The sequence below is a fragment of the Poecilia reticulata genome, chromosome 9, assembly GCF_904066995.2.
Source record: "Poecilia reticulata chromosome 9, P_reticulata-male-v2, whole genome shotgun sequence".
Taxonomy (NCBI): domain Eukaryota; kingdom Metazoa; phylum Chordata; class Actinopteri; order Cyprinodontiformes; family Poeciliidae; genus Poecilia; species Poecilia reticulata.
In genome coordinates this window covers 18,068,718-18,093,568 of record NC_088838.1, presented here as the reverse complement: position 1 = coordinate 18,093,568, position 24,851 = coordinate 18,068,718, and the positions used below count along the sequence as shown (strand labels likewise).

Sequence of the window (24,851 nt, the reverse complement as noted above, 5' to 3'; positions counted from 1 at the left end):
TGCTGCTGCTGCAACAGGAATTCAACACCAGGGAACCAACGACCTCTCACAAACCAAAGTTTTAGCATCTGCAAACCACATCGCTTTATTGGCTCAATCAATCAGCCGTGATAAGAGAACATCCACAAAAATATGATTCAGGTTATGATAAAGACAACACAGCGCTGCTCATACGTAGCAGCTGACACTTACCGGTTAGGATTCCTGGGCAAAGTCGATGGCGCTCTCCCTCAGGACTGACACAGTGTTCTTTGTTGGTTGTTTAGAGATGATCAGTCCTCCCTCGAATGGCACAAGCAATGGGAGCCTTATGTTACATCCATGTGATGTCACTGCACATTTGACTAACACAATCAGGAAATCTTGGACATGTAGTATAACTCGCAGCTATCTGAAGAAACCTAGGAGAAAGTTGTTTAACTTAAAATCCCATCTTCATGAGGGCTAAGACACAGAAAGAGATGTTCAGGGAAGTGGACTGGGGATTGTATGCCTTAAGGTTGTCTTTCACTTTTAAAAACACTCTTCTAAATGTGTGTAGTAATAGACAGCTATCTATGAAAAAGGAAATAAAGCATTGTGTAAAACATTTAAGTGATCACTGTCTCAGGTAGAGAAAAAAAAAACATTCCCACAGTACTACACTGCCTCCACTGTGTTTTATAATAAGGATGGTGATTAACTTACACACAGGTAGACTCTCATTACTGTTCTCTACATGTGTTTATTTATTAGCATTAATATAGAAGTATTAGAGTAAAAGGGTTGGAAATGCCACATATCTTAACTTTTTATTGATAATAAATGCTGAAAACCTGTAAAGCATCATCTTCCTTCTACTTCAAGTTGTGTTGGTCTTTCTCATAAAATCCTGATAAGAGCACATTGAATGTAAGGTTGTAATTTGACAAAAAGTTTAAAAGGTATGAATACTTTTGGAAAGCATTGTTTGTTTTCAAAGTTCAAGTCAAGGAGTAAATTGAAAATGAAAAAAATAAGTTCCATGGTTCACAGGTGAACACAACCCAGAGGAAATAATGATTGTGGTGTGTGAAATAATATTGTGATTTTGCATATCAACCTCATCGCTGTTGGAAATTAGCTTTATTTTCACATTTTTGCTTCAGATGAGTCATGCATTTCATTTTTAAATTTCATTTTGTCTTTTGTTGAAAATATCTTCCACCTTCAGTGTTTATAGAGAAGTTCTTGAAACGTATTCCTAATTTCGAGGGTAACATTAGGCGTTGCCATAATTGACGGCGTCTTGGGCAGTCAGATGTGGTACTATGTAAAATGTTATCACCTTTAGGGTCTCTGTAATCATTAGCAGGCAGCCTGGGCGGAACATCATCTGAAAAACAGCTCAGGGGGTTCCTATTGTTTCTTGCTGTCTCTATAGTAATGACCAAAACAGGATGCAGAGTCGGATAATAAAACAAAAGTGCAAGCACAACGGCCAAGAATTCACCGGCAGAAGGAGAAGAGGGGCTGGACCACACCCATTGACTCCAAGCTGAAGGCTACTGTTTGTTCCTAGACAGAGTGATTAGTGTTTTCACCAGCCAATGTTTCTGCGCTTGTAAAGTTGGAGAGGTCACCTCATTTAGAGTAAAGCTAACTAAAGCAACCGGGTTATTTTAAGATTATTGATTAAAAGCAGGCTAAATATACTCCTGCAGTTAATAACTTAGATGGTTACAGCATGTTTTTCAACGTACACACAGCATTTCCAGACATCCATTTAAAATGCAGTCTTGGGAAGGATTTATGCCGGTGTTCACAGCACTCCATAACAAACGGCACTAAACAACATCTCTGCCTCTTCGGTCCCCTGTTGCATCCAGAACTGCAGCCATTTAGACCCAGGACACATTTAACTTCAGTAATTCACTGATGTCATGCAAAGAGTAATGGAAAGCCAAATGTTATGTAACCTGGCTGTTAGAAAATGGTCCCCCTGCCAAAACACACAGATGAGGGCACCATGATGTAATTCAGGGTCCTCACGCTACAGTATGGGGCCCATACTTTTTTCCTTTTTAACCCTTTTTTACATCATGACCACAGATTTCGCAGTACTTTGTTGGGATGTTACTTATTAAGCCCAACACAACCACAGTGCGCAATGGTAAAATGAGAGATGAGTTTCTTTTTTACAAATAAAAATCTGAAAAGTGTGGTGTGCATTTGTGTTTAGCCCTCTGTACTCTGACACTGAAAAATGAAGCAAACAATTGGTTTGCTTTGTTTACTAATTAATGAATAATTAGTAAATGGAGCCCATCTGCGTGTGATTTGATAGGGTCTCAGAGATTTATTAGGCAGAGCTTCGTAAAGGCAGAGCAGCACAGCAGGCAGCTCAGGGAGGAAGCTGTGGAAAAGTTTAAAACAGGCTTAGGTCATAAAATAATATGGCAGAAAACTGACATTGCAATTCATCCTTAAAACTGCGTCCCGACTATGACCAACTCGTGGCGACAAGGCTATTGTATGAATGATGGCTGCGACATGCCAGTTACCCAATATTACAAAAAAAGGACATGCAAAATGAAATAAATAAAAAGTGTTCAAACAATGAAAACCACATTCAAAATAAAATCAACCAGTTAAAACCGTTAAATGTCTAAACCTCAGGAATACAAGGATCCCTCAGCATCTCAAACAGTAGAAAGACCTGTGGCACTCTCACTCGAAACTCCATTAAAATCTATGGCAGCTGCACAGTAGCTTCAGATTTGTGTGTGAAGAAAACAAAAATAAAACAAGATTCGGGGTTAAATTATGTAAAAGAGGATTTTATTTTCATAATTAGCACATACAGTACATTATTTTCTTACCAACATAAAAAGTGCAATATGCATTCAAACTACAGCAATGCACAGTACAAAAATTACTGCATAATTAAAATATAAAAAAGGAAAACGGTTACAAAACTGTGAAGTAACCTAGTGTGAACGTCGTCACAAAAGCTTTAAAACTCACTGATGATATGAGCATAAAAGCCTAACAGCTATGAGCCCCGTGACTCCTCAGATTCTCTTTGACTACTCCAAAAGGTGCAAAAAAAGAGGTGACAGCATTTAAATATGTACGCGATTGACATTAGGATTCACATGTTTCGTACAGCTTTCAATTTGTTAAGATGGCAAAAAATAACTTTGGTCTCCCACACTTCGAAAAGCACAAATGAGCTTAAAGACATTGGCAGCACTTTTAACTGAATTTAAGCCAGAGAATGCTTACAGGTAGTGTTTACACTGTGTTTTTTTATTTTTTATTTTTAAATGTCAGAAATGTCCACACAAATGTGAGATCTAACTCTCACACTAGCCATTTTCATTTTGATCTCAAGCCATGCTGCGTGACTTCTCGTCACTACGCTCCCCCCAAAATATTATACAATGTAGGAAATGATGAGGTTAACAACATTACTCCAATGTTATTTTGGAAGATAGCTCGCCAGAATCGACTCAGTAACAAAAAGCAGTGCAAAAGGAACAACAAACTCAGAAAAGATTCTGTTCTGTTTGTTGAAAACAGCAAGTATGCCTCTGGCAACGGTTGTTTCTCTTCCCACTCCCATTCGCTCACTCATACGCAAGTGTAATTAATACATTACACATTAGTTTTAAAAAAACAACAACAAAAAAACAATGTCCTCACTCTAACCAAGCATTAGTGAAAGAAGTCCAATTAAAGGACTAGTTCAGGATTTTTGAAGTGAGGTTCTGTTCATTTAATATAAATCCAGTTTAGACGGTTTCACAGACCAAACCAACAATATTTTATTCTCTTAAAACAATTCTGGTCTCAAGAACATCAAAGCAGTTTATAAAACTGATAAAACTTTAAACTGTTTTCTTGTTTGCATCGGGTGGTTATTAACACAGAAGCCATGTTCAAATCGCAGTAAACAGAGGTAAGAAGATGCGCGCCGCTAATGATCTTCCTGTGCAAAACAACTACTGAGAACAGAGCATTTAAAGGTTTCCAGTCAGGATAACTGTCTGATTGCCAAAACTGCATGTTATATATATTTTGGTTGTTACTCTGCTTCTGCTGTCTCTGAATAAAAATGCATTACATGTTGCGTTCTTAGCACTTGTTTCATGGGGAAGCTCATTGTGGCACACCGCCTCCTATCTCAATTTCCTGCTAATAATCGTTTCAGGCTAAATAACCCCCAACATGAAAGACACAAGGTTTCTGTAAGTTTAAATTTAAAATGTTTTATGACCATAATGATTTAAACGTGATTACTAGACATGACAAAATTAAATTTAAAACCAAGTACTGAAAACTTGGAAAAATTAAAACCTTTAAAAAATGCCCAGAAACATGCAAAAAGCTGGTCAGCAATTATTATAAGGATTTGAATGCTTTAGGCCTACTAAAATTTCAACAGATAATCGAGAATGGCATAAATCCATCGTAACATAAAAATAGATAGAATTGTTTTACTATTCTTTTAAAAATGTCTAATTTCCTGTCAAGTAATTTTTGCCTAAATGCCAGGAGTATGAGTAATACTTGCCGTAACAGTGCAGCGTATTAAACCAAGACTCCGACAGGGTTAACATTTCTACTAGAAGTTAAATATTAACTGCTTTTAACCTTACTGCAGAATCTCACTTCAAAAATCCTGAAATATTCTGGACAGGAACTCACTGAATGCAACATGAGGTAACCTTTAAAAAAAATTAAATAAAAAAATTGTTGTCAAAACAACTCTGCTTTCACCAAACCAAACTCTCAGTTTCTGGGAAGCTCGTTGAGGAATTCAAGTTCATCAATGCAGGCTATAACTTTGTACCTGACAGGTAAAGGTAAAGTAGGAGCCGCTGGAAACCAGGTTAAAGGTCGCAGAGCGCCTCGTACCGTCTCAGCATGCAATCTGTCACACAGATCTGTGCCTCTGGTCTCTTGGGTAAGGCACTTGTTTGTCTGTGATTCAGAGTTAGAGGTGATCTGATGGCTTAACAGGTTTGTCAGATACAGCAGTATGACTTTGATCGCTATGAACAGCAGTTTGAGAAACATTGTGGCCTCCTTGTGTAAGAGTTGGCATTGTGTTTGCGTTTGCTCAGTTTCGACTCGCTTCTCTCCGGAATGGGTGCAGCCCTCCACAACCACACGGCGCGACAGGAGGGAAGGTGAGTGGAGCTCACAAATGTATGAGTCCCACTTGATTTGTCAGCTCCTGGGCTCACCTGGAAGTGCTCTTTCTGGAGTGAGCAGGTTCTTGCCGGGTCTGGACAACGACGAGGCATTTGGAGAGTCCCACTCCAAACCCTGGTCCGGCTCAGGGGACAGCGAGAGGAGCAGCAGCGTCCCTGCGTCTGAAGAACAGGCCGAACACAGGTCATCGGAGGAGAGGTTGAGGCTTCCCAACTTGGCCAGCGAGTTGGAGCGCTTCAGCCTGGAGGGCACGGTCAGGCCTGCCAGCCGCAAGCGCGTCTCGATCTCCTGCGCCCTCTGACGTACGAGGCCGGGTTTCCCCCGCACGCTGCGCAGACTGTCGCTGCTGGAGCTCCGTGTCAGCGTGGAGCCGTGAGGGGAGGAGGTGGGCGTGAGGAGCCCTGAACCCACCACCCCCAACAAGGCCTCGTTGGTCAGTGGCACTACCAGTGGCTCTAGCCGCACTTGGCACGGGGTTGAAGTTTTAGCGAAATCCCCGGTAAAACTGGAGAACTCCTCCTTTTCCTCGTTGTGAGACGCACACCTCTTAGACTTCTGGCATTCCTGCAGGGACATTCCTGAAAGCCTCTCAAGCCTCTCTGCCTGACGCCGGACCAGGCCAGACCGACGCAGCTGCAAGAGGCTCTCCTGCTGTTGGCCAAGGTAATAAGCCACTGCGGGCGTCTCTCCCTCAAAATCGGCTCTCATCAGTTCAGGGAGAACATCCGAGGCAGACTCAGATGGGCTGTCTTGAAGCAAATGGCTGCTGTCCTCGGCCTCCGCTGACCGCTGTGCCTCTGAGGACGGCAGAGCAGTGGCAGAGGCTGCACAGTTGGCACAGTCACACAGAGGACCACAGGGGCTCAGAAGCCCCTCTGAAGACGAAAGGCCTTCAGTAGACGTTTGAGAATGACGCAATGAAGCACTTTGGACTTCAGAAGGAGGGCGGGTGTTAAGGCGAAGCTCAGAAGACGGAGAAGAAGAACGCTCTTTCTGATGAGACCCAGACACCAGAGAAGCATCTCTCTGAAGAAGGAAGGAGGAAGAAGTGTCCTAAATAAAGACAAGATAAAACACGTCTGATGAAAACACTAGTCAGACAGAAACCGCTGAATAAATTCTGATTTATAATTTATATGGATTCATTACAAACAGAGTGATGCAATATAGTTGTTAATTCCTGGTCTGGAAATATTGATTATTATGTTACAGCAAAATATTACCATTATGAGGTTCCAGCGCAATTTTAATTTTAAAAACAATTACTTTCCAACGCTACATCAATGCTTTTGATATCTGGCCAAAACCAGCTCTGGTTCAAAAATTATACATTTTATATTTACCCATAGCGATTGTGGTATTCCACAATAAAAGTTGATTCATTAAGGGGCGATTTTTGCTATACAAACTTTGGTACCATTATTTTATTTGCAAAAAGAAACACATAGTGAGTGAATCAGTTAAAATCAAAAACCAAAATACTAATGGGAACGATATCAAAATCACAGTGTAACGTGATAAAAAGATAGAAAATTATATTTAAATTTAAATATAAAGAAATGTGAAGCAAATTTAATTCATGAAGCATTATTTCATTTAAGTCATTTAGATAATTGATGAGAACTATAAATAATTTTCCATATTTAAATTTCTGTTTTCCATTCTTGGTCAAATAAAAAAAAAAAGGTAAAATAAAACCCCTTAGTTTTCCAGACTTCTAAAAACTATGTAGGAACTAAGGATGCATAAAATATCGCAACTACATTTTCATCGCAATATCAGTATGAGCAATATTCGTATCACAAAGGACAGTCTGGAGTGCAATGACTGTTGGCTAATTTATTCATATGAAGTTGCATTTCACCCACTAAAGTAATATTAAGTTGGACAGAGTCTCACAACATGAGACGCTCAAACCAGACGCAAACGACTTTGCCAAAAATGCTAAAGACTGCAGAGTGATGGAAGCACAAATGAGAAAGAAGAAAATAAGCATATACTGCAACTGATATCGTCTTCGCAATATTTACCAATATTGTCATCATTGTAATATTTATTAATACAGTGCAGATGTAATAGGAATTTGTCTATAATGACTCTTTTGTATGTGTTCTGTTCTTTTGGTTTTGGCACTCTGCGAACAGCATATTTCTGTATTCGGTTTATTTAATATTCAAATTTTGTGATAAACGTGATTTTAGGCTAACCACAGTCGTCATTAAAATATTCCTCAAACTTACCTTGTGGTTTTGTAGAAGGCTCAAATGATTGTTGTTGTTTGAATTGTCATTAAGGGATGCCAGATCCATCCCGATCCCCTCCGCATCGCCCTCGACCTCCACATCCTGAGTCTCGCCAGCGTCTCCCTCGCCTCCCCCTCTGTCATCTGGCTGCATCAACACCTCCATCTCTGCCTCCTCCTTTTGGACGTCCTCCTCGTTCTCCTCCTCCACTGTGCTGAACTCCAGCCTCAGCCGCAGCTCCTCCAGGGGTTCAGGCCCCCGGCTGCAGGTCTGGGCGGCGGTGCCCTCTGCTGTGGGTCCAAAGTGAGGGAGCGGCAGGCCTTCCCGCCCGTGAAAAGCCTCGTCGTCCAGCAGGGCGTCTCTCTCCACGTCCTCGATTTCTATGAAGACTTTCTCCATGCCGAGAAGAGGAGGGCCACGCACAGGTGTCGACGGCTCGCTGTCGAGGGCCGAGTCGGAGAGCCGGCGGAAGTAGTAGTTGTTGTAGGCGGGGTCGATGTCGAGAGCGACAGTCCTGCGTGGTGATGAGCAGGCGGCGCCTTTGTTGGAGGATCCCTCCTCACAGCAGGGAGACATCCCTGGGTCTGCAGTGGGATCCCCTCCGTCCTCTCCACCACAGAACTGATGGCCCTCGGCCATCTCGCAGTCTGCGTCCGGGTGCCACAGCTTGTTGTGCCGCTGTTTGCTTGGGGGGGGGGGTAGAAAATCCCACCGAGCACAAGAGGAGGACACATAACAAAAATAAAAAAGTTTATTTCAAAAGCACAGATAGTTGGCAACGCTTCAGACGTGTACGGAGTGAATGAGCGTACCTGGCATCTAAAATGCCCTCATACTCTGCCAGCTGCCTCATGAAACCTGCGTTGGGTCGTGTGATGTTCCTCTTCTGCTTCACAAAGTTGTACGCTTTCTCCAGAGACCAGCCGTACTCCTTCATGGCGTAAGCAATGACGGTGGAGGCAGAGCGACTGACGCCCATCTTACAGTGGACGAGACACTTGGAGTCGTTCTTTCTGAGGGTGAGAATTACACGTACATCCGTGTGATATGTGTATGCATGCCACCTCTTAAAACAAGAGGAAACTGGCCCATTTTTTGGCAATCACATTTGTCTTTTAAACTGACTTTAAAAAGTAGGAAAACAGATGATAATGGATAATGAAAAAAAACTTCCCAGGATTTAGAGGCACTCATGGAAAACAGCTCTGTCCTCTGATTTCTGATTTTGATGGTCAGTATGTTTTTTTAGTACGCTTCAATCATTTTTTCTTTTTTTTACTTTCTACAGCAGTGAACAAGTAATTTTCAAATTAAATTGTGAACATAGTTCCATTTTACTATGTTTTATAACATCAAATAATGGCTAGTAAAGAATTACTTGGTTTGGTTATTTATATTAAGGGTAATCAAGTATACCCAATACTTGGATATCTTACATAACAATAAGAAACCACCTGAAAAAAGGTCAAGGTTATCATTTAAGAATTTATAAAATAAGACTGCGCTGGTATTTGAAAATAAAAAATGTCTGCCTCACTTTGGGGTAATTTTGATGTCCCTGAACGCACCTATAAAAAACGTTCAGCTCCCACTACAGGCAGCAGGATCTGAACTTTAGTTCCTTTTTTTCTCCTGTGTTCTGGTTTCTTTTGCCGGTAAGTTTTAAAGCTATAAGTTGAGTAATTTGAGAATTTATCTTGATCTGTTTAAAATAAAATATACACTTTAATCTCTAAATGGAGAGCTTCGTCGTTAGATTCCACCACCCAAAAACTGAGGTTTTTGGGTGGTGGAGTTATCAAATATTATATATAAAATTCTGTGACTCACTTTGCTTTCATGATGAAGTTATACGTGTCGTTCCAGTGAGCGAGGAGATCCGTGGCGTCTTCGTCGTAAACGCGGATGTTGTGATAACAGAACGTCCCTGGGAAGAAGTTGTCGATCTCCCTGGTAACGTTGAGGATGTAGCCCACCCTGGAGAAGAAACACAGCGCTAACTTATCACCAGCATTCCTTCTCGCTTAGATCGTAATAAAAATATGTGTTGCGTGTGGTTATCTTAGTTCTCGGATAATCTAAAACAAATCACCCCGTCTCCTGCAGCTCCTCCAAATTAGACGCATTCCATTCAGATCCCTAAAAACAAATGAGAGAAAGCTCAGTTTAGTCTGAGTGTGTTTTAACTCCGTTTAAGGTTGTTTTGTTCTTCACGACATTTGTTTCACCAAGAAGATTATTTAAACAGAAATCTGTTTCTTAACCATAAAGGAAATTGAACATTTGCATCAAGTCCAGCAGACATTTTTTGTGACAGTCGAGGAGAGTTTAACGGCGCTCACCAAGTACACGTGGTCAAAAATGAGAGTGGCTTTGTCCATCTGGCCGAGGATCAGCAGCATCTCATTGTCAATGAACTCCTTGTATTCTTTCAAGTTGCAGTTCATGTGCTGCTCCAGCTCAGTTCGGATCTGAAAGAAAAAAGAAAAACTTAATGCCTTTGTTTCCGTCTCAATGGTTTTATGACATAAAACGCATAAATTCTGCCTACAGTGCTGAGGAATCTTCAAGGTTTTAATTTCATCTGCCTCCAAAGCATGACAGATGTGTAATGTGTCACAATCTGAGAGAATAAAACTTTCAGATAAATCAGCCAAACTTCAAACAAAAAAAGGCTAAACAAAACCTTCAATTCAGAAGCAACTAAGCAGATCACACAATAAGATTGTTTATTTAAGTTTTATTTAATAAAAAATATATTCTCCGTTTAAGTACAGGGGTGAAAATATTGCTCTCTAGGATATAGTAAGAAAAACTGTGGATCAGCAAGGAAGCTAATCTATTTTAGTCAGAAAACTAAAACCCAGAAATGATGCATGTACAATAATGATCTAAACTAAAAGAAACAAATCAAAAACAGAACCTCAGATTGGCTCCAAATTTAGCAACTGCGATATGGAGTCAATAAAGCTTAAACTAAGTGAGAAGCTCAAGTCTTTAAATATTCAGTAATGTTTCCTTCTACATTTATACTGAGCAGAATATTCAGAGGTTGACTATGTGCAGGTTTGACTTCTTTATGCACAGCTGTTTCAACAATGATCCTATATCAACTAAAAGAAAAAGTAGCAGTCAAATTTTCCACAAATACTGTAAAGGTTATAAATATCAAAACCTGATTGATTTTGAATAATAGATAAGCACAGGGACAGCGTTAAGTCTACAGGTCAAAACAATCACCTGGTTTTTAAAGACGTTTAAGAAGTCAGAGACTCAAACTGCAGCATTTTAAATCATCTGTATACAGGATAATTAAGTAATTAAATTTTGACGCATCTCATCAGAACTTTGAAACTGGAAGCTACAGAAAGGATGCAAAATTCAGCATCTTAAGTCATTCGGGGTGTAAATGAGAGATTCCTTGGAATGAGATTTTTTTTATTCCCCTCCTAACATTTACGCTCTTACCTGTTTGCAAGTGACGTTCTCAAGGTCCTGGGAGGTCATGATGCTTCTTAGTTTGGATTTAATAAGGCACTCCGTCCTTTCCCTCTCTGAAGGCCTAGAAATAAAACGGCATCATAACAATCTGAACCGCAACGCACAGAAAATTTGCTACCCATCAAATCAGAGCACATTCCAATTAAATTGTTGAAGTATTCACTAAGAGAGGTGCTGCTAAGGTAAATAGTTTCCTCACTTGTCGACAAACATGATGGGTGAGTCTGGCCGCGTGGTTTCTAAGTCCTTCATGGCGTTCCACTCGTTGATGCAGCTCTGCTCAGAAGCGATGCAGCTCTCATAGTATCCCATCCAGGTGAGGGCCATGCCTCCAGGGAAGTAGTTAAACCTGCGTGACACCTCACAGGCCTTGTGCAGCACCTGCAACGCCGACCTAAATCATTGATCACACAAATGAAGATTCTTTTTTTAGAATAAACAAAAGCACTGAAGTGTTCAGAAGTTGACAAAACGGACGCAGGTACGTTCTCCCGCCAGCAGGTGGCACACTTATTTCCCATGCATCACTGCAGCCCATCTGACTGGGTGTCAGGGGAATTACTGTGCTATTCCATTACAGGTAAACTGTCAGCAGACAACCACGGTGACTCAACAGGTTAACCATTACTCACCACATAGCCTGCACCGACACGGGCTTGAAAACATGAGTCCGACCTGCTGTGTTCACAGTGAAGCCCCTGAGGAGCAGACAAAACAGATGGGAGACTGACTGAGTGTGGAGAGAGTTGCTGCTTTGTGTGAATCAAATTCATCTGAGGTGTCAGAGAATTGGTGCAGGATTTGGTAAAAATCTGAAAAAAATTAAAAATAAAAAAAACAACCAATGCTGTAGTTGTGTCCCCTGTTCTTTCTGACAGGGAGATTTAAATAGCTCACCCGTCTCCATCCAGATGAATCTTTGTATCGCTCCAAAGAGGTAGCACCATGCCGATAGAACAGCTTTTACTGACATAAACACACAAAAAAAACTCATTTTAGAAATACTGACATAAGAGTCTAAGAATTAAATAAATAAACTATATGTTTAAGATTTTCTTTTTGCAAACATTAGTCTAAATGACTAAAACAAGAATCTCCAAACTGAGAATAAAATGGTTATACATTTCTAGCCCCTATATTATCCATTTGTTCAGTGAACATAACCTGTTGGACAAAAACAAAGATGAAAACAGAATCTGAAAGTTGTAAATGGACTCAGAATGACATTTCCATGCAGTTCAGTATTTACAACTGAACAGTCAGTGGTTTGCGCAAATTTTCCATTTGAAAATTCTCAACTTTTCCAGATTCAATTTCTGTTTTGTTCTGGTTCTCCGATTACAAAAAAAGCTTACTACTTGTGTACCACTATCTGTATGTTTCATAAAACAACTCAATGCTATTCTTAGGTTCCGATTCATCACTCTTTTATCATCTTATTTTTTTAAAAATATAGACACTTAACTTTTTTTTTACTTGACAACTCTACACTAATTACAGATTATTAAAGTCACAGTTTATTATGTATGAAAATCCATAAAATAAGAATATAAATACTTTGTTTTGCATCTAAACACGACCCAGGTTAAAAACCACAAATCCAGATTATCACTCTGATCTAAGAGGGTCTAAAGGTCACTAAAGCTGTTGTTAAACAGCCCAATCTTTATCTAGACAAAAGCAATAATGAAATGGATTTACATACTTCTCCTAACTTTTTAAAACTAATCACTTTTGGTTAGTGACACCAAGAAAACAACTCAGAGCAAAACAGAGCCTGAACTGCGTAAAACCCAAGAAACCGAGCGCATTTGTACCAGTCTTTGTTGGTGAAGTCGATTCCCAGAAGGATGTTCTCCTCCGTGTCCTGTCGCCCGCTGGTGTACAACACCACCATGTACCGCACCCGATCTGACCACGCGCTCTCCAGACGCACTGCCTGCAAAGGGAACAGGCAGGTCAACAGGTAGGTTACTCCCAAGTTTCCTGTTTAATTTATTAACACAGCAAAAAGAAAACACAGTGACTGCAATGACTGCTGTAGAAAAGAAGATAGAAGGTTTAAATAAGAAATCAAAGGTGAAAAAAAGTAACGTGTCAAAATGCATAATTGATGGATATAAAATTTTTATTTTATCTCTCTTACCGAAGACACCTTACACTCTTCAACACCCTCATAACACAGACCAAATAAGCACCAGAGTGCACAATAAATTGCAACCTGCTTGCTAAAATGATCTTATAGTCGCTGTCTTGATTAGGCTTTATGTTTCTGATGTCTCTCACCAGTTTGATTCTGTCCTCTGAGCGGAGAATGTTTATCATCACCTGCAGGTGCTGAGGTAGTTCACCTGTCCAGGAAGGAAGGAGAGCGTTTGGAGTCAGTTATTATAAATTAACATCATTAAGCAACAATGGGAGTTGATTGTACGCTGTAGATATTATGAACTTATAAAGTAAAAAGGTTTTCCAAGCATTAACTAAGGCCTGCTGATTTTTAAAAACACTCTTTAACACGTTCAGTGTTAATAGTGTTTAACACTCAATTAAGTTCAAGTTGAAATTTTTTAATCTCGATGCTGAACATGTTTAAAGATTTCTGAAAATGCTACATTTTTGCTAAAGAGAGACGTCCATATTTATTCACGCAGCGTCTCTTTCCATTATCACATAAAATGCCAAATGTGTCCAGGTCGTGCCCAGCTGGGATAAATACCCCGAGGAACCAGAGTGACATGTTTGCACTAGCAGGGTCTGTCGCTTAGATGTTCAATGACGAACTTTAAGTTGCAGATGGTGAGGTAGCAGGTCTTAGAACAAGAAAGCCCTCATTAAATAACTCTCTATAGGTCAACCTCCCTGTCTCCCGCTTCTGGGTTAAATACCACAGTTCCTGAGAAATGACACAGCTATTTCCCCTGGCAAAAGTTCCTGACGACACAGTACGTCTGGCAGATATGTGAGCTACCTTACAAAGTGGCCAGTAAATACGGTCAAAGTTGCCAGGAGCAGTCACAGCTTGCCAAATGACTTGGCAGCCGATGTGCTGTTGGCTCATGGTGAATTCCCATCATGAATGCGTGCTGGCAGGTAGGCTTTGTGTCTTTAAAGGAGCGATTGTGGCTTTCAAAAAGAAAACCTTTACGGATACTGGCCATTCAGACTGACTTCGGTCAACGCAATAAGCCATATAAGCCACTTCACAACAGGTTTATTCTTTTACAAAGGTAACTTCTCTTCCAGGGTTACAGTAGAAGAAAAACAAATCTCTAAATTACACACTAGGATTGCTACTCTGGCACTGCTGGAATAAATGTTATGAATACTGAGTTTATAAGAAGAGAAGAAAACACGTGAGGCTCCGCAAACGGTCGGGCCCTCTTTAAATCATCCACAGAGGTTCCTCTATCTGTGCTACCATACGCTGGATTTAAGCTCTAATCTGCCTAAGCTACGGGTCTGGAACATGCTTATCAACGACGCACCCGCCATCCTTCTCACCCCCGCTACAAACATCTGCTGCAACGCTTAGGAGCGCCACAGCTGAACTCCTCGTTCACCGGGACGACGGAGGATCAAGCTGAGCGATTAACACAGAAAACATGTTTCATTCTCACCTGCATGTTTGTGAGGAGGATGTGCTTTTTGGCCTTGTTGACTGCTTCCTTGCTGCAAGAAGAGAGCGGCGCCCTTCACCATGAAGAAGCTCTCGCTCAAACTGCCAAAAATAAATAAATAAAAATTTTAAAAACAGGGAAACTGTAAGTCAGACTCCATGATTCAGGGTAATGTGCATAATGAGCAAATAAATGAAACAACGAGGGGGGCAGGGGGGGAAAGCAACATTTTCAGTTTTAACAGGATTGTTTTGTTCAGTTCGATGGAGCCAACGAGACAATCGTAAATCACGGCTGTCTGCTTCTGGCCAATTCACTCAACAGCTGAGAGGAGAAGCCAAGCTGCCACGTTAGAGGCCGACCTCAGGATTGATGCTTTGAACTGAGTGCTTATCTATCTTTTTTCTGCTGCATGGGCTTCTCACTCTGATTTGACTAGTCAGGTCTTTGCTCGCTGGGTCTAACGCAGCGAGGACCTGAATACTGACCCAACTTTTTCACTTTTTTGAATAGGCCTCCAGTGCATGTGAGGAGCTCTAATAAAAAACAATGAGATGTTTTCCTCAGGCTGAGTTCAATCACTTGAATTTAATGGAGAGAAATGTGAACATATCAGTAAATCTACCTGACAGCAGGGTGGAACTCATGTTCCGCGTATTCAACGTGTGCAGTCTGGCAAACCAGGTCATCAACGGGTAAGTACAAAACCGACGAGTGACAAAATCAAAACAAATTCTTACATGTGCTGAAGACAAACCTGTCTGTAAATGCTGCTGCCATGACATCACTGTGTGCTGATGGAGGCTAAAAGAGCCCATACGGAAAAAGCGGACTCTTTTTATTAACATTCAGGGAAAACTAAAACATTTCATCATAAATGATGATACCGGAGGGATGATTGCGATTGGTTTCCTTCACTTCTCTTTCTATCTCATCGTCATGACTTCCCCACCACTCTCCTTCAGTTTAAGCATATCTGTATTTATGAGCACACAATTGATGCACAACACTGAAAATGTGTCAAATATTGCAATCAAGCAGTCGTTTGTTCCATGCAGAGATACCAGCCAGGGATTTGAACACAGGGCCTTCTAGCAGTGCTACTTATCAACTGCGTACAAATACTTGATTGCAGCTGCTGTTGCTAATGTTTAATATACCTGCACAATTAGTTTTTTTGGGTTTTTTTTTAAGTCATGTGACTCAGCTGCACTTCCCTTGGATTAGAGAAGACCATTTTTTATTCCTGATAACTGCACAGTATTTGTATTTAATAATCTTTAACAGTATATTATTACTACTACTAATGTTGTTGGAACTTGTTGTGTAAATCTATATATCTGATGCTGATGTTACACCTAAATGTTCCCTCTAAGAAACAATAAAGTCTGTTTCTATTCTTTAATATGGTGAGGGTGGTGCAATCAGTTACTACGTTTAAGAGCCAATCACTTTTTCACACAAGAGCCATGCAGGTTTGGATTTTTCTCCCTTAATAATAAGCATCTTCATTTAAAAACTGAGTTTTGTGTTTACTTGTGTTGTCTTTGACTAATATTTAAATTAGTTTGACGTTCTGACTGCACCGAGTTTGACTTTTCACTAAGTAGTCATTCTGAAAAAGTTCCGACGCATCGCTCTGTAGATCTCCAAGAGAAATCTGACTAATCTTCCTGTCGTTTTGGTCCAACAATCAAACCCCACATGCAGCTAAAAGGCCTGAACCAAACTGAACATTATGTGGGAACAATGAGTTTCATTTTGTGCACCACCCCCAGAGCTGCAAAAAAAAAGGAGAAGAAAACCGTAACAAGGCACGAGGGTGGACAATTTTCAACGAGAGCTTTTGTGTCACTTTAGTACATTTATGGCCTTACTTTGTTCTACGTTTGATGTTTATGATGGCGGGTCTAGTTGCTGAAGCAAGAACAAAACCGAGGCGGCCGCCTCGTCAAACCAAGATCCTGTCCAAATTCGGGCTAATAATTGTTCACTTTTCTAGACATGTGAAATTGTGAAACCCGTTTTTATGTTTTAAATCACAAGCTGTCCAACTACAGATGTCCCAACCAAACAGCCTAAGCTCTGCTTTTCCCCATGCAGCACCCTGCTATCAGCTTCTCCACAAATGCCGGGACTAAAAATACATCTACTATCAAAGGAAGTCCAGACTTTAACAGAAAGCCTGCTCACCACCAACACACCTACAACTTCTGCTAAAGAGTGAGAACTTTCAGGTAAAAAGTTAAAAACATGGGTAATAATCAAACGGTAACTTCTCCTGAAGCTGTTGAACATTTCGTAAATTTACAAGGCGATCTGCATTTCTCCAAAAACCCCATCAACACTCACATGCGGTTTATCTCATTCTGGGTCAAAACAGCATTCTCCACAAAATAAGGTAGCATCTTCATCACGGCCTCCTGAAAGGGCTCCACGACCAGATGCATCCTGTTCCCCGGAGTGTCACCTAGGTTTGCCTGGTGCCCAGTTAACGCCTCTGCATCCACATCCAGAAACAGTTGAGGAGGAGAAAAGAGGAGTAATTACAGCTTCAGTTTGGTCCCAGCGGTTTTGAGTGACAGACTGCCTGACAGTCTGAACTCATCTGGGCTGCTCAGCGAAGCAGCGCCGTCTGTTTAGAGGCCCCTCCCCCCGATCGCCTCTTCCTCCTCCCCTTCATCGGAGCGTCTCTGTTTGTGAGTCAGCCCGCTTGCCTGCAGGGACGCACTGCAGCCTCCACCCGGTGCCTCAGGCGCACATGGCCCGTCTCCTTAAGTCCCTCAGTCTGTCTTGTCTCTGTCACAATCTTTCTGTAGCGTAGAGAAGTCCGTGAGCAAGAATCTAAAAGCTAAGAATAGCTCAGGAGGTGGATGCCTCTTCCCATCAGTGGGACCTCGCCTTCGAAGTTTCCGTAAACTTCAGGTCAAAATCTGAACGAGGTAAAGATAAGGCTTCCCCCTAAGACAAGGGAAGAATGTCAATTTCAAAAACAGTTGTGAAAAAAAAACTACACAAAAGCCAATATTTATGCCTCTTTTTTCACTACAAGAACAAAAAACCCTCTTGGTTTTGCCAAAAATAATAAAAAATTGGACATCTAATACTGAAAACCACATCAGGGGTCTACAAACTTTGTGGTAGTGTCTCAGCAGAAGTCGAGCAAAAGGTGGAGCAGGCACTGAGAAGAACTGGCATTGTCCCAAAACCCCCAAATCTCATTATAGACGAGCTTATAGGGGGAAGGATTATCTCTTTCCTTCAAGTGCCTGGTGCTAGTTGTCACTCACTCACATGCCATCAAACATGCCGACTGAGATTATTAGAGATTATAGCTGGTTAAGGAGGACATACCTTTTATGTAATAAAAGGACAAACCTTTTATTTGTCCCCAAACTCTGCAGAATATTTTTAGATGTGTAAAGTATTGTAAAAAGTTATAATATTTTTATAAATATTTGTATAAATAATATAAATATTTATATAAATAATTATATTTATGAATGAATAAAGTCAAACAAATATGCTTTAATGAAACCTGATAACAAGACAGAGCTACAACTCAACTTTTTTTCTGAGCAACATCATGTCAATGACTTACAGAGCACTGTACACATTCGCAGAGGTTCAGTAATGTTCATTTGAAACTTCGGGCAGCTTTTCATTTCCCTCCTGAAGGACAAAGCAACTTCCCCGTAAAACTAAGGTCCAGGGTTCAGAAGAATTTGGTATAGATGATGACATAGCTCTGTGTTAGAGCGGGGCTTGTTGCTCTGTAGGCATCCAGTTGGATCTGGACGGGGCAAAACAGGACCAGATGTCCTCTAAGCCACCACCTTGAGTTGCTGGGCGAACGTGTGAGACAGCTGCTCCGAGTTACTCTTTAAAGAGGCCACTCAGAAGCTGTTACCAGGCTGGTTTAGTCATGTTTCACACACAGCAGCACAATGAGGGGAGAGAAAAAAGAAAAAAATAAACCCCTCTGGAGGCTCTCTGTTGCATAACACCAGCATTTTTCTCACTGACACTTTTCTCAGAAAATAAAGGGAGGGGTGCAGAAGTGAGCAACCACCTCAGGTATCAGATGATGGGCCCGAGCAAGAAAAATTACATCATGAACGTACCGAGGAAAAATACAGGAGAAAAAAAAAATGTGACCAATATGAGGTACTTCTGCTGCAGTTTCTGTACATTTCTTTTACCTTTGTGCACCGTTAGTATTGACCAATTGGAACCGAGTCACAAATTTACAGGATGTTAGAGTCAAGATGATGAACTCATGTAGCTCAACTCAGACTTGAAAATAGTTGATGTGCTCCACAAAACAAAAAGTGTCTGAACTAACATTAAGCTGAATAATTTCCATAAAATTTTACAATAGTCGTCATTTTCAAATTCATCCAGAATCCCTAAATTTAAAACATCTATTACAATTCCAGAGAAAAAGCAAGAAGAAATTGAAATTGAGCACCACAAGGGAAAATACCTGATAATCTGACTTGTTTACAGAAAGTATAACAAGGTAGGGAAAAAAGAAATGCAACTGAACCAAACTTGCAATCAAGTTTTGTTCTAGTCTCATTTTCACTAAAACAGAAAAACCTTTTTGAAAAACAAAGCACAACAAAAAAAAATAGAAGCATGGAAAGTCATAGGCAAGCATGTCTTGTGTGTTCTCATTATCTCTGTTTGAAAATTATTATGCAATTATAGTCCTACAAAAATATTTTGCAAATTATTGTAAAGAAAAAAAAAAGCTCAGTAAAGTACAGTTAATAGGAGAGAAACATAAAAATCAGACTGTTTTTGTATTGGGTTAATATTTATTATGAAATACAACATGGCTCGAAACTCTAAATTTAGGAGGGATCTGACACGAGACTTTTGACCAACTTATAAGATGCAAAATAATGACTAAGTCCAATCCCTGCATGGGACTGTAGCATTAAATAATCTTTCTTTATGAACCAAATAGATAGCGGTTCAACATTTTTCACTAAACTCAAAATAAAACACATTAAGTTGCCTGCTGTTAATTGATATGTTCACAACCTGGAAACAATGAAGGTTCTTAGTTTTGATGCATTTATTGAATCAGAAAAAAATTTTATACTTCAGTGTTTGACTTAACAATCATCAATCAAAGCTGATCAAGGGAAAATAGCCAAATTCAATCGTTGCCTGATTCATAAAATTTTTGTCAATATTTCAAATAATCTTGAAAGTAAGACAGGCCTTAACCTTGAACTAAAGTACCTTGCCCGTTTTTTTCAGTTTACAAGCCAGATGAATGAAATCATTCTTTGGTTAACTTCCAAAGACACCTGCACAAAGTTTATGTTGGCCCTCATCAACTATCTTGGTTGTTCTTCATTAAGGTCAGCCAGCAAGAACAAACATCCCCATTTGGCAGAACATCAGCTGTCCATCAACAGATGGTACTTCTCGAGTTGTGTGTCAGATGGGCACACCTTGCTAAATACGTCCATCAAATACGCATCAACTTAATGCATTTATACTATAAACATCAATTTACTGCCAGTTTTATTACCCAACGAGGCTCACAGAGCCTTCAAAAAGTGGCAGAAATCTAGACGCAAGTCGGGACTCGCACCATGCATAGATCATGCATTACCTGAGGACATTCCATAGGCTGTTGCATAACGGAAAACAAACAGAACAGCTTGTATGATGTCGTTTCCCTCAGTTCACATTTCTTCTGAGGCAAAGTTTACAGGAATGAATGTGTGTAGAGTTATAGGGCTCATAAAAGGACAGGCCATTGTTCGCAAGGGAAAAAGACCTGTCAAAGTGAGTGACATATAAACTCCCACATTGTTATCTTGACAACTACGTTTTTTTGGCTGACATGCTATTAAAGAAGCTTTTGTCCTGATAAGCTCTAAATTGAAATTAAATCCTTGGGTTTGCTCCACAGAGTCTGGGTAACAATGGTGTCCAACTGAGCTTGACTGCACTTGCTTTGCATAATTATAACAAATATTTACATGCTAATAAATTGTTACAGCGTTTTGTTGCGAGGCTGGCTTTATTAAATCTGCTAGAGCTGATTGATGGTGAAAAAAACCCAAGTACAATTATTTTGGTCGACACACATGCAGGTTTGTCAGAAACCTGCTAGACTTTTTCCATTAACCCAAAAACTGAGTTTGCACTGTTTGGGCAGTAGACGGGTAGATGACTTTACATAATACCCTCCCTTTAAAATAAAAGAAGCCTTTCAACTGCTAAGTTAGCATAAGCCAGAGCTAGCAATGGGCGGCTTAACATTTTTTAATCAAGATTTATGATTTAAAGCAATAAAGATAAAAGTTCAAATTCTAATTTGAATTTGTCTGACACAATAATTTCCCATGCCTATGATGCAACATTCAAATTTGGACCAAAGAATTGATTATAAAGTTAGCATTAAAACTCTAAAGCAACATTTATTTCTATTCTGAGTTTTCTTTATATTATTTTTTTAATTTTAGTTCTATTAATTGAATTATTAATTAGTTTTTTTGTTGTTGAAGAACCTAAATAATTTAACTCAGTGTTACTATGTATGAATTTTGGCATTATGGTGAGAGTACACAACTGCAAAAAACAAAGACTGTATTGATCAGAACTGCAAGTAAATGTGAAGGATGCATATATCAGATTTGCCATTTTGTAAATGTTTTAATGTTGCATATTTTTTCTCATTGAATGTAAATACTAAATATTGCTTGGAGCAAACAACGTTTGCAGCAACACCCAACTCAGTCAATGAAAGAAAACGTAAAATATTCTAAACTTATTCTTTCTTAGTTGTCAATCTGTAACAAACAGATGGTGTGTTTAAAGAAAAAAAAAAAAACTGTGAAAAAGCAAACAAACAGACAGACCATTCAATATATTCCTTCAGGGAAAGTAACACAAATGTTGCAGTTGGCAATTAAAAAGACAAAACGTGCCAAGCAGACAGACAAACAGGTGTTTTACGACACTTGCTCCTATTTGCCGATGCCAGAGAGTCTGCCGCCACTCACGATTTCACAGCATGAGTCAAGTACAGATGCTGGTAGTCTGTAAATAACACCTGCTTAATAAATGTGAAAGACTTTTGCTCAATGCTATGCAACAGAGAAGCGTAGCTGCACTTTAAGATAAACATACCTCTGATTTATTCGCCGTTCATCGTCACTCCCGAAATCCTGCAAAGACGATAAGAAATGAGCGATAGTAAACTGGTTTAACTATGATCGTGAAACACGCTTTAAGCTGTTGGAAAGATGCTTCATCCGGAGTGGTGGGCTTTTCAACCACCTATGAGTTTGAGTGCTGAAGATTTTGTTTAGATTTAAAAAGAGGCTGTGGTTTGGTAAAATGGCAAATTGAGAGTGTATATATTCTCTATGTTCTAATCAAAAGACTGAAAAAGTAAAATGGTCAAAGTGTTATCATCTAATTATGATTTGGCAAATCAAACTAAGAAGTAAAACTGTAAAAAATTTAAATTATATAAAACAATGCTGTTTATGTTTATGGCTGATAATTTCTGGAAACTCAAACATTTTTTCACATTGAATCAGAGAATCTTAACCTTAATCTAAGTCTTAACTTTTCATAGCATATACCCGGATCTCTTAACGTCAGCAACTACAAATCTTATAAAAAAAAAATATATATATAGATCTGGAGCAAACCTGTATGTTCTAGGTATATTCTCTGCAAAATTTGACAGACTTGGCCAACAATAAGTCAGAATTTAGTGACAATGTTCTGTGTTCATCACACTGCACAAATGCATTGAGAGAAATGTCCTTTTAGGCCAAAAGATGAACCTGAGTCACACACTGACTGCTGCTTTCAAACATGACACCGCAAGCAAATTCAAGCACAGACATGGGAAATGTTTGCTTTGTGTTTTTTTTATTTATTTATTATTTAACAGTATAGCAAAAGACAAAGACGCTTTCAGAATTTTACTGTAACTTTCTATCTAACACGGACGTACTCTTAATTTGAAAAAAAAAAAGTTATTTAATGCGAGAAACGGTATATATGTATTTGTAACAAATGTATGAGCGTTACTGGGCGCAAATCCAGTTATTCGCTAAACAAAATGCATGACTACGTTTGTCTTCATTACTGTGCATTAAGGTTAAATTGTCTCAGCTGCCTCATCACTTCATGGCGGCATCCCCCTATGTGCCTGTTTACATAAGCTCTTTTTCCCTTCACTCCTGCACAGCGCTGCTCCTCCAGCCCTCCCACCCCCTCGTGAACAGATGACATCATGGCTGCGGCAGATTTCACTCAGCATTTTCTGTCGCACCTGAGCACAACATTCAAAGCAGTAACAAGGTACACAGACAACACAAAACTGATCCTGCACAGGGCAGGGTCTATTTTTAAAAAGCAACTATGCTGAGACAGATCAAGTGCTGTAAAAGCCTCAACATGCAGCAGTAATATGCAAAAAGTTTTTTGGGCGTTGGGGAGACAATAAATATTTATCCCAAAGAAAATCTCAGACACAAAAATATGGTCTTCATCTCAGCAGCTGTAAATAAATGCAAATTCATTCCTGATTGTATGCAGAGGAAAACAAGGTGAGCTCATGTGTTTGTAAGTAGTAAATAGCGCCCCCTCCTGGCTACTATTATCTGTGCGTGGACATAGTAAAGAAACCTGTTTGTGACTGATAAATAAATGAGTGGAATACACTTTCAGCATAGTGACCACTGACCAGTAAACAAGAAACTCGGAATACAATTATGACTACTGTAGATCAATATGAGTTAGAAGTAATCTGATTTTTTTTCTTAAAGAACGTGTGTCAGTCCGGAAATCTACTTCTCACAGAGGAAATGACCAACAGTTCATAAAACTGTCAACCGACAAGCGTATCCAGAGCAATGTTTCGTGTTTTTAATTTAAAATTAAAATACCTTTCCTGTAAATTAGCTGCCAAGACAATATAATTCAAATTTTAACAAGGAAATGCTCCATTTGTCAGATGTACTTCTTTGTAAACAACATTCTGTTATCCTTTTTTTTTAAATGAATAAGATACAAACAAAACCAGATTATTAAATGAGTCAGTCACGTCATAAACAGCTAACATTAGGGTTAGCTGCTGCTTCCATCATTCATAAGGTATTAAGGATTATATTCAGCCAACATTAGCACATATCAACATTGTAACAGACGAATTTAACACTTTTTGTCATTCAGCATAATGACATGCTGACTTATTACACACTGCAGGTTAATTTTTAAGTGAAAGTAAGGAACGCGTTTGATAGCTAACAGCTTAGCATAACGTGATAAAGCCTAGCATAACATAACTAACGGTGCTAATTTAGCTTCAATCAGCGGCCCTTCCTCCAGCAACATCCCCCTCATCCTCACTGCTTCCCGGCTAGACCACCACACCGGAGCATCGCTTTAGCTTCCCCCCTCGTAAGGGCCGAAACTGACCTCCCCCGCAGTCGTGGTCGCTGTGCTGGCGGTGGACGCGGCGCTCGGAGTCGGGGACCGCTGCAGTGTTACCAACGCCATGGCTGGGGGCTGCGGATGCTGCACCGACACCGGGGCGGCCGCTGTGGCCTGGAGAGCTGCAGCTAGCTGCCGGGGCTAACGAGGTGTGGAGGAGGGAGGCAGACCGGGGTGTTATCTTGCAGGATGGGACTCAGTGTGTGTGTGTGTGAGCGTGCGTGCGTGCATGTACACACAAACTGAGTCCCAGTGTGTGTGTGTGCAGGAAGAGCTGCCTTCAAGGCTTTATGTATTACTATGGGACTCTAGAAAATGTAAATATTACACAGTAAGACAGACATTACTAAATAACAGCGACATATCTGTGAAAAGTATTGCTTGTGTATGCAACTTATTGCTGTCAGACATATTGTAGTTTTTAAGACTTGTTTTAATATAAAAATTTATTTTAAACTAATTTATCCAAGTATAAAAATAATCTGATACTATTACAACAGATTAAAAAAGTCAAAGTGCACAGTAGTAGCAAGTACAATAAAGAAACATAACAGTTCTAAATAAAAAACATTTATGCTCTAAAATATTGAAGTACTTTGAAATAAATACCTGTACATTATTTCAAGTTTTTGTTACTTTTATTTAGGTTGCATAAATATTACAACAATTCTACCTAACGTCCAAGCTTTTTTCATTCCTATAAGCTTTGGTACCTCAGTTTGGGATTCTTTCAATTTATTTGGTTTCTGAGACACAATAAAAGTCTAACTTGACACTGATCTTATCACACTCTGATTGTAGAGATAAGTTTACCCAAAGTGCA

At 39.8% G+C, this 24,851-nt stretch overlaps 1 protein-coding gene across 3 annotated transcripts; it reads right to left on the bottom strand.

The window, feature by feature from the left end:
* Nucleotides 1–3,665: 3,665 nt before the first annotated feature.
* Nucleotides 3,666–24,239, bottom strand: ssh1a (slingshot protein phosphatase 1a). Of its 3 annotated transcripts, none has more exons than XM_008418671.3 (15): nucleotides 24,014–24,239; nucleotides 21,704–21,741; nucleotides 14,543–14,643; nucleotides 13,212–13,276; nucleotides 12,743–12,864; nucleotides 11,823–11,891; nucleotides 11,558–11,623; nucleotides 11,125–11,319; nucleotides 10,893–10,986; nucleotides 9,767–9,895; nucleotides 9,517–9,563; nucleotides 9,255–9,401; nucleotides 8,237–8,437; nucleotides 7,422–8,109; nucleotides 3,666–6,234 (listed from the first exon to the last, which is right to left on the bottom strand). In XM_008418671.3, the coding sequence occupies exons 1-15, from the start codon at nucleotides 24,092–24,094 to the stop codon at nucleotides 5,197–5,199; spliced, it is 3,081 nt and encodes a 1,026-aa protein (XP_008416893.2). In that variant the 5' UTR covers nucleotides 24,095–24,239; the 3' UTR covers nucleotides 3,666–5,196. The 3 variants fall into 3 exon arrangements, with proteins under 3 accessions (XP_008416893.2, XP_017162313.2, XP_008416894.2); XM_017306824.2 differs by lacking the exon at nucleotides 24,014–24,239 and adding an exon at nucleotides 16,895–17,042 and having other exon boundaries at nucleotides 21,704–21,727; XM_008418672.3 differs by lacking the exons at nucleotides 21,704–21,741; nucleotides 24,014–24,239 and adding an exon at nucleotides 16,895–17,459.
* Nucleotides 24,240–24,851: the final 612 nt, after the last annotated feature.